We start from the raw sequence: 15,527 nt of genomic DNA, 5'->3' as shown, positions 1-15,527 counted from the left end.
CGCTGATGCCTTTGATTAACTTATCCCAACTCCCGTCCTCCGCGAATACCATTTCGTTTGATTCCTTACGTCCTTCTATACAGATGTTCGCCCGACCTCCCATGAATGACAAAAAACGGGGAATGTCTGGACATCACTCTAAGTGTTGTCTCCATGACCGTATTGTCTCTGAGACCCCGTCGGCTTGTGAGGTTAATCTTGAGTTCAATGACTCAAAGGATCCAATTGTTGTCCGAGATGCGACAATTATTAAGAAACTTGGAAATATTCATAAAGTTCTAGAGGCTAATGTAAGTTGATTCGACCAATTAACAATTGAAATCAATCAATATTTTCAGAATGCCGATTGGGAAACCACTATTGCAAATGTTTTAGTGAAGATTCCATTCAAAAGAGATCTTGGAGACTTCCTCATCAGATACCTCCAGAAGCATGAGAAAGTGTCAAAGTGCGAAGGACGAATTACAGTTATCGATTATCCAGAAGCCAGCGAAAAGAGTATCGATGAGTTGAAGGAGATCATCCAATTCGCCCACTTCATGAAGTGTTTCGATTTTATGAACTGTGTGGTACTCAGCATTGAGAAGAAGCTTTTTGGACAGTGGATTATGAATCCGGATAGGAGTGCACCATTCAATCCAGATGAGGGAGGATGGATTCTTCCTCCAAACGTCATTGAGGAGGAAACTTTTATTTTCTGATGATACCTTTTTGAAGTCTCTTGTTAATTTGGTTTATTACCCTTTCTCTGTGATTTCCCCTGTCTCATTTGTCTCTATTATCAAATACTTCGTGTGTCATTTTTCATGAAATTTCTTGTGTCATTCCAAATAAAGATCTTCATTTTTCTTGTCTTCTGTTTGCAACCGGGCGCATTTGTAATCTAGGTGGAGTGCTAATAAGACCTCCCTAACATCACCCCTCCTCTATTTACACTCCACTCTAGCCGGACCATCTGCTGCAACATTGTCATCCCGGGGGGCATTTATCGATTCTGTGTGGCAGGACACAGGTTTCATTTTTATTTCGTTGAATTGCGCGTTTCGAAGTCGAAAGATTGTGATATTTTAAATAGTTTGAGACTTTTTCAGGATGTTGGATGATAAAACAGATGATGTGGAGCCGGTAACTACCTCAGCAAGCAATAAGCAAGAGGTGAGAGTTCCTTTCAAAATTTTCATAGTCAAAATCAATAAATATGCAGTGAAAACTAAAAATTCTGTAACTTTTGACACATACTTGACGTATTGGCACTGTCCACGTTGGAGTTTTTCGGAACCAAAGTTTTTCCGCATAATTTCCCGGAAATCGGAAGAAAATTTTGGGGAATTTTTGTATTCCGTTCCGCACGTCCCTGATTTAGCATAGTTGTCACCGGGCCGAATCCGGGCCTTGAGATAGCTCGCTTCAAAATGACAATTAAGAGTCGATCAACCTGTCAAATTGTAGACCTCGATGAGCTCTACTCGGTTCTATTTTCATGTCCACCATAAGTTTAGTGAGAACCGCTGTACAATCTGTTTAGTGGCCGGGCCTCGAACAGCCGGGCCTTATCTCAAGGCCCGGCTACTAAACTGAGTGCTCTGATGATAATTCCAATTAACTATGAAACATGTTTTTAAATGTTTTTTTTTTCAATTCAAATATATTACAGACACCACAAACTACACCTGCTCGCCAACTCAAACATTACGAAGCGGGACTTGAGTTCCGTAAACTTTGGAATAGTGTTAGAAAAGAAGATAGATCTGAATTTTTGATTTATATTCAATTAGTATCAAAACATGAGGAAGAGAAAATAGAGAAAGAGGAATTGGAGAGACGGAGAGCTCATTTGAAAGATGAGAGCAAAGAAGTGAGTTAGGACCGTACCGGGTGAAAATATTTTTTTTAATTTGGGGCACTATCCGCTGAAAGCAAGCGCCAGAAAGTTTGGTCAGTGAAATGGCCTAAGAAAACTGATGCGGTGGCCTAGAAATTCAACTTAGACCGCGGTGGCCTAGAAATTCAACTTAGACCGCGAATTTTAACCGTATTTTCGATCGTTTTTGTTGTATTCTTTAATAATTTCGATAGAATACAAGAAATATTGGTAGAAAAACACTAAAATCCATACTTGCAAACCGGGCCGAAACGAGCCGAAACGGGCCGGCGCGCAACTCGCGCCAAACTCAATTTTATGAGCTGAAAAAAATACCAAAATGCTGATCTGGACGAGTTCTATGCCCGTGACCTACTACGGGCCGGATGGCTATTCGTTAATGTGAAGCGGGCCGGCAAAAATGGCCAAAAAAGCCATTCTAGCCCGGCCCGCGGCACGCGGCACATTAACGAATAGTCATCCGGCCCGTAGTAGGTCACGCGCATAGAACTCGTCGAGATATACATTTTGGTATATTTTTAATCCCATAATATTGAGCCCATGTCGGCTGTTTTGGCCCGGTTTGCAAGTATGCTAAAACCTATCGAAACCAACGCCAGAAATAGCGGCGGCTGAAAAAATAAACTTTAATACGCCTATAATACACATCTCTATAATTTTCAGTTCCAAGAAATGCACGAAAAGAAACTGCTGAAATGTCTCGGACGCTATCGTTCATACGTCAACCGTTGCCATCGACTGAGTGGATACCGCCCTAATCTCAAATGGCAGTCGACTGCTGAAATCGAAGACGAACTGGAAGGATACTACCGTCTGGAACAGTTTGATGAGTTCTGGAAGAGACTTCGAAAAATGGAATCGAAGATTTCTGAAATGGAATGCTTCTACTTCCCGTACCAGATTTATTTCCATGAAGAAGATGTCGTCGAGTTCTTTGTGAAGAAGTGGAATGGGCTCAAGAAAGCAGTTGGGAATGCTAAAATCAGTGTATGCAATTGATTCAAGCGAGTTTCCTCAAGAACTGTTTACCAATAAAGTACTTTTAATCGTATTCCCTGAACAATGTTGCAACACCTACCGTAATCCTATCGCATTTACCAGTAGAGCGCAATAGCATAGCTCGCACTAAACTTGAACCAAAATTCCCACAATTCCCACAGTAACCTCAAGTATCATTAGAGCGCACTTGCTCGACAGTATTACAGTATACCCATAAAGAGAGGAGAATTATGGTTTCGCGACAATTCGCAACTACGACGTTTCGCCACTTTAAAATATACCGTAACCAAATCGTAACGTAATCAAACCGCTTCTGGAGAAGTAGAAACTAGGAAAAATGAAGTTGGGATCCTTATTGGTGACAAATAAAACGGTTGCGAAATGGACTGATGCGAAGTGCGGCGGAGCCAGAATTATAGTCAAAAATGTCGCTCAGGCACTGTCATGACAAGTAACTCACTTTAATTTTAATGATGTGAGTTGAAAAATATACCAAAATGGAGTACTCGTCGAGAGCTACATTTTCGTATATTTTTCAGCTCGAAATATTGAGTTTTAAGCAAATTACACTCATAAATGCCATCCGTACCCGACACACGTTGATACCTATCTCCATCTTCCTCTGCCTCTTTTCACTCAGTCATTTTCTCCCACCCCACACACTTAATGTCTCCTTGAGTGCTAGTTGACATGCGGGGGTATAGCTCAGTGGTAGAGCGCTCCCTTAGCATGGGAGAGGGCTGGGGTTCAATTCCCCATACCTCCAGAAACGTTTTTGCGGATATTTGCGGATTGTCTTACGTATTGTACGGATATAACGACCCTGCTGAGAAAATAAATCAAAATATTTCTATCGTTTTTCCAGAAAAATAGTTATTTAAAGACAGATTACCAAGTACTGGAATAGGTGACCCTCAAGCTATTTTCAGAGTCCCCCATAAACATTGCGAGTCCCCCATAAACATTCTTAAAATACCTCACACAGTCACATGCCCTTTTATTTTTTGCAAAAACTTCTATTATTATTACTACATATTATTTATTTTCATCACATGGTGTCATTCTGTTTTTCCGCTCATGTTCATCACCTGTCTGTCATGTAGCATTGGAGGTGTCTTAAGTGAAAATGATGGCAGATGGCCAAGTAGGTCAAGCCTCTCATCTCCTTCTCATTTTGATCTCCGGACTGTTTTCGTATTCGATATGCAGTATTCATGACGAGTATTTATGTTTTTTTTGGAGTTAGTGAAGATTATAGTGAGATTTTCTGAAAAACAACGACGGGGAAGCTGAGATTTGTATTTTAAATTTTTTTTGAGAGAGAGAACTCAGTATTTCTGAAATTTCACTAGAACTGACGCACCTCTCTCATACATTTTTTCTGTTTTGTTGGCACTCTGCTAACTAGGGAATGGTCAGGACTGACTTTGGAGTTCAGCAACGAGACCTAGCAGAATCGAAAGAGAATCGAATTCTGATGGGAAATCAGTTTTCAAAAACTGCAGACGACCCTCCAGAATCCAGATATCCTTGTCTGAAAATGCAAATTTAATACATGTGATTTAATCGATTTTCCACCCAAATTTAGCTGTATTTCCCCCCAAATATCACGCCACCTGAACATGCCTCTCGGCCAGCGATTGGTGGTCGAGGGGTGAGCGCGTCTGCCTTTGAAGCACGCTATGCAGGTTCGACCCCCGCTTGCCCAATTTTGTTTTTGTTTTTTTTTATTTCGGCGTTTTTTTCTTTTTGAGCCGTTTTTAAATTGAATCGACCAGAAACTACATATCGCCCATGTTTTCTAGCCTCCTTTCCATAGAGAACATTCTGAAAGTTGATCTCCCCAGCCGTCACTTCTAGTTAGCTTAACTTTCAAAGCAATTAGTGTTATTCAAAACCGTTCGCAGTTTCTGGTTCGATTCAATTTAAAAACGGCTCAAAAAGAAAAAAAAAACGCCGAAATAAAGAAAAACAAAAAAAAGTTTGAAAAAGCGGGGGTCGAACCCGCATAGCGTGTTTCATAGACAGACGCGCTCACCTCTCGACCACGGATCGCTGGCCGAGATGCATGTTCAGGTGCCGTGATATTTGGGGCGAAACACAGCTAAATTTGGGTTGAAAATCGAGTAAATCACATGTATTAAATTTGCATTTTCAGACAAGGATATCTGGATTCTGGAGGGTCGTCAGCAATTTTTGAAATCTGATTTCCCATCAGAATTCGATTGTCTTTCGATTCTGCTAGGTCTCGTTGCTGAACTCCAAAGTCAGTCCTGACCATTCCCTAGTAAGTTTTTAAAAATCTTGAGACTAACAGCTAACATTTTTGACCTAAAATTTACCAGAAATCAGTTTCTTATTGATCCTCTATGTGAGACGGACTTTGATCTTGTCTAATTAGAACGGAAAGAAAAATGAGCATGTTGTCTGACAATTTGTGCTCGGCAAGAAATCTGAGAGAAGAAATTAATCAGAGCCGGTTGAACGTTCAAGGAAACCATTCTTGTAATAAAAGTAACATATTTCCGGTCTGTGCAATGTGAAAATTTGAGTTTTAATTAAGTAATTGACACGCTTTGAAATGACAGTGCTTAATCTGAAAATGTTAGTCAAAATTCTTCAAAAAAGTTTCAAGATAATTGACAATTTTTCCGAGGTAAAACGAAACATCTCCCGATGTCAATTTTTGTAGATTCTGTAGGTCAAAACTTGATTTCCATTTTTGAAGTTGATCAGTTTTTTGTACGGGCGGTCCCTAGAGAGTTATCACTATATTTCTAGAAATAAAACAATTTCAGGAGAAAAGCACTTTGCTACCGTACAACTTGTTAAGTACCGCCCGTGCAAAAAAGTTGTCAACTACATATGTGAAGCCTAGGTTCTTACCTTTATACTCTACGAAAATTGGGGTGATGGGTCAATCAGGGATAGTAAGATACACGGTCAAAGTAGGTCGTTTTCAGGTGCAATCTTTATGGCTAGTACTGTAGTTGCAAATTGTCATAGTTATAAAAACTGTATGCAAAGTGTCCTAACCCGAAAATAGCTCATAACATGAATTTGTAGTTTGTAGTCTACTAGAAAGCGTTTCAGGAATTTGGTCACTGTAAAAAGTTACACTGACCAAAATTTTATAGTGACAAAAAATCTCGGAAATTTTGGGGATCAAATTGTTTTCAGCTCAAAGGAGTTTTTTTTAAAGATTAGGTTACAGATTAATTTCATGAATATGATTAGGCTGTGAGAATTTGAGCTCAAGAAACAGCCAGGATAGTGAGAAAAATGGTCAAGGTCATATTTGCAAACCGGGCCGAAACGGGCCGGGACGGTTCGTAACTCACTTCAAAATGAATATTATGAGCTGAAAAATATACCAAAATGTAGATCTCGGCGAGTTCTATGTCCGTGACCTACTACGGGCCGGATGGTTATTCGTTAATGTGCCGCGGGCCGGGCTAGAAAGGTTGTTTTGGCCATTTTCGCGTTTTTTGGCACTTTTTCCCGGCCCGTAGTAGGCCACGGACATAGAACTCGCCGAGATCTACATTTTCGTATATTTTTGAGCTCATAATATTGCGTTCCAAGCGAGTTACGGGCCGGCCCGTGTCGGCCCGTTTCGGCCCGGTTTGCAAGTATGGTCAAGGTAGGTCATTAGTTGCTGTAGTTGCAAAAAACCCAAGTTGCAAAATGAAAGTGTTCCAACGCAAAAATAGCACTATTTTTAACAGGAAACTGCACCACTCCCATTGTTTTTTACCCTTTTCCGTTATCATCCATCAATCACACTCCTCGGTTTTCTCTTTTCATTTTCACCACCACCTGTCTTCCCTTATTTGACCAATTTATCATCATCAACACTCTCTCCTTTTTACCCCCAACCATATGTGTTGTTTTCTCTCTCAGTCTCTTCACTCCACACACTCTCTCGTCTCTCCGTCCGAATCTACGCCGCTTCCTCGTTCCTCATCCCCTCCCCTCAATTGAGGTTGTTTGTGAGGAGAGAGTGTGTGTCGGGAGGAGAGACGAATGGGGGGCCGTGGCCGAGAAAATTAGTCACTCGGGGCATCTCGAACGGTGAGAGAGAAAGAGAGAAGAGACGCAGACACCAACACCGGGGGGTCTTTGTCGCCTTTGTGTTGAAAACTGTGTGTTTGGGCTTTTATGACTTTTTCTTTACTAAAAGCTCTTTTTTTTTAAATTTTTGGGCTTAATTTAATTTTAAAAGATTTTTGGGAAGATTTTGAATGTTCTTTAAAAAAAGGTTTTAGGAGAGAGTTCAGGACGAACGGTTTCGAAATAAGGATTTTTTCATACTTGCAAATTTACGGCCCGGCCCGGCATGGCCCGAAGGCCCGGGCCGGTAGAGAATTTTCAAGGCCCGGCCCGGCCCGAAGGCCCGGCTTCAAAAAAAAGGTTCCTATTTTTTACCAAATTTTTTGAATTTTTTTGAAAATTTACATTAAAAATTTCAATTTTTTTGATGAAAAACTATCTTTTGATTGAGTTCTGAAGTATAGTCAAAAATTCGACATTTTTGGGAAAAAATTCAAAAAAATTCAAATGTTCGTTCAAATTTTCAATTCAAATTTTTCAGCCGGGCCGGGCCTTGGAAATTCTCGTCACGGCCCGGCCCGGCCCGGCCCGTTGCAAGTATGGATTTTTTCAATTTTGGGTTTTTTTCCACAGAATTTGGGTTCTAATAAGGATTTTTTCATATTTAAAAAATGCGGGATTTGAACATCACAAAAATGTTTGAATTTTTAATTTTTAAAGATTTTTTTTCGAAAGGTTGAACTTTCGACTGTACTCTAGAATTCAACCAAACGCTTGTTATTTATGAAGTTCGGACTTTTTTGAAGTAGAATTAGAAAAAAATCGAACAATTGGCGAAATTTGACAAGTTTGTTTCTAATAAGCGTTTGGTCGGATTTTTTAAATGTTTAGGTACTTTTTTGTACTTTTTAATACTACGTCACAGAATTAAGTTTTTTTTTGCAAAAAGTCAAGTCTTCGACTCATATTACATAAATTTGACTTTTTAGTGTGAAACTTTTTAAAATTTCAAAACAGTTTGTTTAAAAATGAGAAATTGGGTACCAATCGTTGGAGCTTACTGACTGAGTTTCGAAATGTATTTCTTGTTAACTATGAGCAAACGATTTTACGACTTGCTCTATTCCAATTACTAGATAGCTGTGTCTCACATCTTTTTGCCATATGGTTTATGACTTTTACAACAAAAAAAATTGCTGACAATGAGCTCAGTTACATTTTGAGATTTTCACTATTCTTATGCCTCCTGTTCAATAATCATAGGCCTCCTAACTTTTTTATTCCTTTAAGAGTCTTGGAAACCCAAAATCTCATAAGATCTCTCTTTTTTAATTTAATTTCAAGTAACTCAATTATTCTGGTACAAAAAACACGAATTTCCGTTAAAACTGAATAACAACAGGGTTTTTAAGACATCGTACATTTTAAACTCAATTTCAGAATGTTCTCAAAATACATCAAGTATTTGGGTACATTTTGCTAAAATGTACAGAGTATCTAGCACAGTTATACGGAATGCCATTTTTCAGTTTCCGGAATCCGGAATCCGAAACCGGAATGTCAAAAAACCCGGAATTTCGGAATCCGGAATTTCCGGAATCTGGATTCCGGACAACTCTGGTATCTAGTCAGGACCCTGAAAAATATTTATACCTTCTAAGTGAGCTCCGATTTGTAACAAAACTCTCTTGAAAGCATAACAAATTCATTGTAAAGGTTTGCCTGAAAAACTTGTCCTCCTCCCTAAAGGTTACTGTACCACCTCCCTCCCTCCGCTTTCTCTAAATCATTTTCAAGTATTCCGTTAATTCACGCATCGCCTTCATTGCCACGTGTACACACATTCATCGTTCTTTCTTCTTGTCTATTCTCTGTTCGAAGGTATTCTTCCTCCATTCACACAATTCGAAACGTTTCGCATCTTTTCGAAATGAAAAAAGAACACACCCGTAGGTTTGCATCATTGTGTTCCCTCTCTTTCTATCCGAAGATTTTATGGTTTTACACTCGGATTCTCTGTTCTTATTGGTTTTTGTGTAGATCAAAAGTGCATTCTTTTATTTGAAAAATATGTTGATAAGCTCCGCCCTGAGGTCCTTGAAGATTTCTGAAATCTTAATTTAATTCCTCCCGTTTTAAGGATTCCTCTCAATTCCAAAATTCTATTTTCAGCACTCTCTTGGTAATTCTATCTAATCCCTATCTGCTATAATCAAAAATCCCCCCAAAAAAAAGAAATCAATCGAATGAAATAATGTCTCAACCACCGGATCGTCGTCTCACCTACTTTACCCAACATCAACGAGTCGCCGAATGGTTACAAAGTATAACCCGCCCGGATGGAATGCAATTTCTGGATATGGATGGAGACAGTTTGTTGGTGTTCATGAAGAGATTGGATCGGAAGACCAGGTGGGTTACTGTAGCCATGGTACTGTAGAGAGTACTGTAGGGTGATATTGTCAATACGAGCCGACGCGTAACTCGCTTCAATATTGAAATTGTGAGCTGAAAAATATACCAAAATGTACAGCTCAACGAGTTCTATGCGTGTGACTTACTTTGGGTTGGATGAGTATTTGTCTGGCTTGTCAAAAATCGGGCGGGCCGAATTAAAAAATGATTTCTCATTTTTTAAAAAGTGCTTAAATTCCCATTTTTATTCAAAAATTCAAATTTTGTTTAAAACGGACCGAATATAATTTCGAAGCGTAAGGTTCGCAACAAACAGATTTGAATCTTTTCCGTGTCGCGTTGCGTGCGCGTCACGGTTTATATTGGCTCCACCTCAAAGATAAGACAAATGAACTTCATGGGACTGTGCCAAATTCAAACTTGGTGCTCACCTAATCGTTTTTTTTTGGCACCACGCCAACCACTGTTCGACGGAGCGCGTTTCAAACCTTCTCGGGGAGGGTTATAATAATTTTTCAGACTTGTCACGACCCGCTCGGCTCGTTTTGAAACATGTTTTGAACAAATTCTGAAAATTTGGGTTTTTTATTTTTGAAAAAATTCAGATTTTGGACTAAAACCTTAAAATTCAATAAAAGTTGAATATGAATGAAAATTGAAGCACGTTTACGCTAAATTTCCGAAAAATTTCAAAAAAATTTTGTTAAAAAATGAGCACCCACTTTTGAATCCGGGTCGACCCGATTTTCGACAATTCTTGTTTTTTAATATACTTTTAGCGTTTTTTGTCACTTTATCTAGGGCCGCGATATCTAAATGGATAACCATCCGGACCGTAGTAAGTCAGACACATAGAACTCGCCGAGATCTATATTTTGGTATATTTTTCAGCTCATAACACTCTGGTTGAAGTAAGTTAGCCTAGTTTGCAAGTATGTTATTACTGTAAAAAATAACGTTTGGCCAAGGATTTTCAAAAAAAAACAAGTGTATTATGGAGAGATTGACTATGTTTATTCAAATGTCAACAAAAAACGGAATAAAATTATATCCGACAAGCCCAATAAACATTTTCAAAACCAGAACTAGAGTTCCATTTTGTAACAGTTCTATTTCTCCGTGTTCCAAAAGCGAATATCACCGGACAGGGTTACATTAGGGTTTTAATCCTTTTTCGCGGTTTTCGGCGCTTTTTTCCGTAGCCATCCGGCCCGTAGTAGGTCACGGGCATAGAACTCGTCGAGATCTACATTTTGGTATATTTTTCAGCTCATAACACTCTGGTTGAAGTAAGTTAGCCTAGTTTGCAAGTATGTTATTGTGTTATTATTAGCCAGTACCACCCTTTTTCATTTCCAGATCAAACTTGGAACAATCCTGTAAAATCCTGCTCTCCCTGTCTCGAAGTGAGCAACCCCACGTACAACAACTACTCCTCCACTTCACGACCACTTGGAATCATGACCAATTCACAGAGATCACTGCACAATTCTCACCGGAACACACTTTCCATGCAGTTTTTTTGAACAAGAAGAAATCACCGAACTTCGTGCATGGAGGATGGTCGAGTGACCGAATGAAGAACATCACTTCTGGAACATTTCCGACGGAGAAGTTGAGATTGAATGCCACTTTTGTGAGCAGAACGTCAAAGTATATCGAGTATTGGTTGAAGAACTTTCAAATTGACACGTTGAAAATTAAAGTGGAGAACTTGATACCTGGCAAGGAGAATGATATTCAGCAGGTTGGTGGGGGCACGTCTTACAATCGCGCTCTACCGAAACCAAAGAAAGTTGTGTGCGAAATTGAGAGACGCAGAGAAAAAGAGATTTTGGTGGAGCGCAGTTGTAAGAACGACGTTAAAGGAACATAGTTTTTGAAATCCTACATGATTATACTTTTCTGAACCGTCTTTAAGCGCTGATCATGAATATCATATTCAAATTGCCTGAAAATGAGAATTGTGCGAACAAGAAGCAAGTGTTGCGAATGTTTTGAAAGATTTTGGTCCTACCACGATATCAAAGGCTCATAGCGTAGGTCAAAAATTTATTTGATCAAAAGTATGCCATGGTTATACTTTTCTGAATCGTGATGATGCGCTTTGAATATTTTATTAGTTTTGACTGTAAACTCAAAGCAACATAAAAAAAAGATGAGTCACAGTTTCATAATCTGCTCGAAAATCGGTAAACGTGAAATTCCCGGAATGAATAATTGAATTTTCAAAATCTGCAGATTTTGAGGGTTCAAAAAAGTATAATCATGCCCTACTTTCAAAAAATTCTGATTTTTCGGGTCTCACCGCGAAAATTTAGACAAAAATCCTAAATTTTCTGAAATAGGGCATGATTATACTTTTCTGAACCGGCAGAATGCGCTGATCAAGAATATCATATTCAAATTGTCTGAAAAATTAGTTTTTTTTTCTGAACAAGAAACAAGATTTCGAAAAACCTCAAATTTCTATCAGGGTTGATTCCGCCTCAGTCTCAAGGTTTTAATGAAATTTTCAAGATTTCTGGACTTTCAAAACGCGTCAAAAGCACGCCAGACTCTAGGAATTTTCGGGATTTTCTGAAAAATTGTTCTCTTACTCGAATGATATTTTTTGAGGGTTTTTTGCTGGAAAGGTTTCCGTTTCCCCAAAAAACGAAATTTAACACAAATTTTACCATTTTTAGGGGCTTTTTACAACAAAATAAGACCGAAATCGTCTTCTAACTAATACACCTTTCCGCTTTCTGTCCGAATTTTTTTATTCCGCGAGCCTAACTGAAATTTCCTTATCCAGATGAACTACATCGGTCCCATCCCGGGTCTCCGCCTCAAAAAGCTCATAATCCACGGCTCCAACAACATCCGATTCATCAATAACTGGCTGAGCAACCTGATTCCCAATATAGTCGATCCATCGGAACCATCGAGAAAGACTATCGACGTGGAGTTCATCGACGTGGCGAAGTTGGATCAGATATTCCATCATCCAGTGGTAAGTGATGGACATCCGAATGTCGGGAGCAGAGCTGTGCGGAATTCCTTCCCCTTCGACTTCCTTCTTCCTTCTTCCGGGCCTTTTTTCACTTCCTTCTTCCTTCTTCCCTCTTCCTTTTCAAAAATTTTACTTCCTTCTTCCTTGTTCCTTCTTCCGTTGAAAAGTTTACTAAAATTTTGTAATTTTCGACGGAATTTTGGCGGAATTTTGGTGGTTTTTGACGGAGTTTTGTATGAAACAACATCAAAATTCGTTTTCAGAGATGACTAGAAAAAAGTTTCCTCAAATTTGTAATTTTCAAAATTAACTTCCGACTTCCCGGTTCGGAACCCAACTTCCTTCTTCCTTCCTTCTTCCTTCTTTCTTCCTTCCTTCTTCCTTCTTCCGGGCCTTTTTTCACTTCCTTCTTCCTTCTTCCCTTTTCAAAATTTATACTTCCACACAGCTCTGGTCGGGAGGCACAGACAGATTCTTGAAAAATTTCAGATGACATCTGGAAAAGTGAATCTGACATTTCATCGAGTCAACACACATTTCACACGGAAAACCCTAAATTATATCAACTCGCCACGTGTCAATATTACAGTAAGACAAGTCCCATCGGATACGGTAAACGTGTTTCTAAAGGTATGTCCATCTGTGTGTCCGGGTGTCCTGATGTCCTCGATTTTCAGCGTTGGATACGTGGAGAGATGGTCGAAGACTTCCAGTATCTTCATATCACTGAAACGACACAATGGCCACGACAGGAGATTCAGTTAAGAGACGCGTTCAAGGGGATACGGTATCAGAAGGTCGATTTGAACACTGATGTTCCGTTGTGAGTTTTCTTCGGAAAAATTGTCTGTCTGTGTGTAATGAAGTCCGGATGTCCGCAAAAAAGGCGTTAAAAGTGTTCTAGTCATCGAAAATACCGTTCTCTTGAAAACGCGTCAAAGGCGCGCCAGTTTTTTTAAAAATACTCTGTTTTCCCGCTACTTTTCTAGTCGTTTCTTAAAATACATTTTCAAAAAAAAACGCGTCTACGGTGCGCCAGCCAATGAACGTTTAACTTTTTTGGTATGTCGGTGTGTCTGTGTGTCCGGATGTCCAATATTCCGAGAAAAATTTAACAAACCCCGCTTTTCTCATGCTGTTTCTCAAAATTCTATGTTTAAGAAACGAAAAAAAAAACGCGCTGAAGGTGCGCCAGAATAAAAATATGACAAAAACGATAAAAAAATCTGTATGTTTGTGTGTCTGGGTGTCCGGATGTCCTTTTTGTCTATGTGTGTCTGTTTGTCAACAATATTCTCATAATTTCCACTATTTTGGTACCAAAAACTTTGAAATTTGTGGTTTTTCCACTAATTTTGAACCAAAACTGTCCGAAAATCTCACTCCTTTCGCGATTTTATGGCTGGAAATCTCGAAAATTTGAGATTTTTATTGCTAGAATTTTTGACTGTCAGTTTTCACTGATTTTTTGCCCTGCACGGCACTGCCAAAAAGAACAGCAAGAAACGTGAAGCCAATTTTTTCACGTTTTAATTCAATTCCTTTACTTTTTGCACTGAAAATGCAGTATTTTTCAGGTTTTCAGACGTCGCAATGAATGAAAAAAGTGTCCCATCTATCAGAATGATGAACAATTATATTTCCTATTTTATGAGCCAAAAAACGCGAGTTTTGGTCAGAAATTGACTTTTTTGATACAGAAAAACAGATTTTCAGAAAAATGAGATTTTCAGCAATTTCAGCCAATGTACATATTTTCTGAACATTTTAACGGTTTCAGAGCCTCCTCAAGTACATTATGTGCAATTTTCGTTTTCTGTATCAAAAAAGTCAATTTCTTACCAAAACTCGCGTTTTTTGGCTCATTAGATTATAAATATAATTTTTCACAATTCTTATGGATGGGACACTTTTTTCATTCATTGCGACGTCTGAAAACCTGAAAAATACTGCATTTTCAGTGCAAAAAGTAAAAGAATTGAATTAAAACGTGTAAAAATCGGCTTCACGTTTCTTGCTGTTCTTTTTCGCTGTGTGGGAGACCGTATACTGTAAAATTTGAAATTCAACCATCAAAATTTACCGTTTTCATTTTTCCAGACGAATCCTGCAAATTCACAATGACGACAAAATCGAGAAAGAGGATTCTTCCATCAATACCTCGACATCTTCATCCCCCTCCTCCCCGACGCCTTCCTCATCGTCGTCATCTCACCAGTCTCGTCACCTCCAAATCTACCAAATCACAGGTCCCCGTCCCGCGTTCTGTGTCCACTCTCACAATCAATTCATATTCGAAGTTCCCACCTCGGAGCAGATTCAGATGCTCAACGTCAGTCCGCCCATGATTCAGAATACGTTCAACGAGTACGAGCGACAGAAGAATCGTATTTATATGGAGTTGTTCAGGAAACGGTTGATACGACTTTTTAATTGAAAAAGTTTGAGTTTTTTTCCGAAAAAATCGAAAAAATACCATAAAATACCCATTTTTATCATTTTTACTCAAAAAAAGTTCAAATTTGGCGCCGGCGCTCTTTTTGGGGTCTCGCCACGAAAAGCTACAGTATCCAGGGTTACTGTAGTTGTGACGAAAAAAGTTACAGTAATCCTTTTCGTGGTAAGACCCATTTTTTACAATGCTAAAATCAAAAATTGGGACCAGCCACGAAAGGTTACATTAATACTACAGTAACCCAACAATTATCATGGTAAGACCCCCATTATTTCCAATCACGGGTTACTGTAGTAGTCTCTGCGAACAATGAAAAGCTACAGTAACCCAAAAATTTTTCATTTTCGTGGTGAGACCCATTTTTAGAAAATTCGGTCGATTTTGAGAGGGAATGGGTCTCGCCGCGAAAATGAGAAAAAAATTGGGTTACTGTAGCTTCGAGTCCCCGTCGTTTTTCGTGGCGAGACCCATTTTTCAAAAAAAATCATGAGATTACTGTAATTTTTGCAGTTCGCTACAATTACAGTAACCCATGACTGAAGGTCCCACCACGATAATTTCAGGTTACTGTACCGTCATTACAGTAACCCTTTTCCGGTTACTGTAGATTTTCGTAGCGAGACCCAATCGCACTTTTGCTAACTACAGTACTTCTAGAGGACTCTATGGTTTACTGTAGTTCTGCATGGACTGCAAAAAGCTACAGTAACCCTCTCTTTTCGTGGTGA

General features: G+C 39.1%; 3 protein-coding genes across 3 annotated transcripts; all 3 read left to right on the top strand.

Annotated features, from left to right (window-relative positions):
* Positions 1-83: 83 nt before the first annotated feature.
* Positions 84-701, top strand: GCK72_008374 (uncharacterized protein; the record flags this gene model as incomplete). The annotated part of the gene is made up of 2 exons (XM_003104849.2): positions 84-290; positions 339-701. The coding sequence occupies 2 exons, from the start codon at positions 84-86 to the stop codon at positions 699-701; spliced, it is 570 nt and encodes a 189-aa protein (XP_003104897.2).
* A 391-nt stretch (positions 702-1,092) lies between these two features.
* On the top strand, positions 1,093-2,881 carry GCK72_008373 (uncharacterized protein; the record flags this gene model as incomplete). Its single annotated transcript, XM_003104840.2, has 3 exons — positions 1,093-1,155; positions 1,655-1,855; positions 2,546-2,881. 3 exons carry the CDS (start codon positions 1,093-1,095, stop codon positions 2,879-2,881), a joined length of 600 nt encoding a protein of 199 aa, XP_003104888.2.
* A 6,307-nt stretch (positions 2,882-9,188) lies between these two features.
* On the top strand, positions 9,189-14,781 carry GCK72_008372 (uncharacterized protein; the record flags this gene model as incomplete). Its single annotated transcript, XM_003104864.2, has 6 exons — positions 9,189-9,346; positions 10,709-11,096; positions 12,147-12,344; positions 12,834-12,974; positions 13,022-13,167; positions 14,445-14,781. 6 exons carry the CDS (start codon positions 9,189-9,191, stop codon positions 14,779-14,781), a joined length of 1,368 nt encoding a protein of 455 aa, XP_003104912.2.
* Between the last annotated feature and the right edge of the window lie 746 nt (positions 14,782-15,527).

Source organism: Caenorhabditis remanei, chromosome III (assembly GCF_010183535.1).
Source record: "Caenorhabditis remanei strain PX506 chromosome III, whole genome shotgun sequence".
Taxonomy (NCBI): Eukaryota; Metazoa; Nematoda; class Chromadorea; order Rhabditida; family Rhabditidae; genus Caenorhabditis; species Caenorhabditis remanei.
The sequence above is the reverse complement of the archived record's forward strand: the minus strand, read 5'-3'. Positions and strand labels throughout refer to the sequence as shown.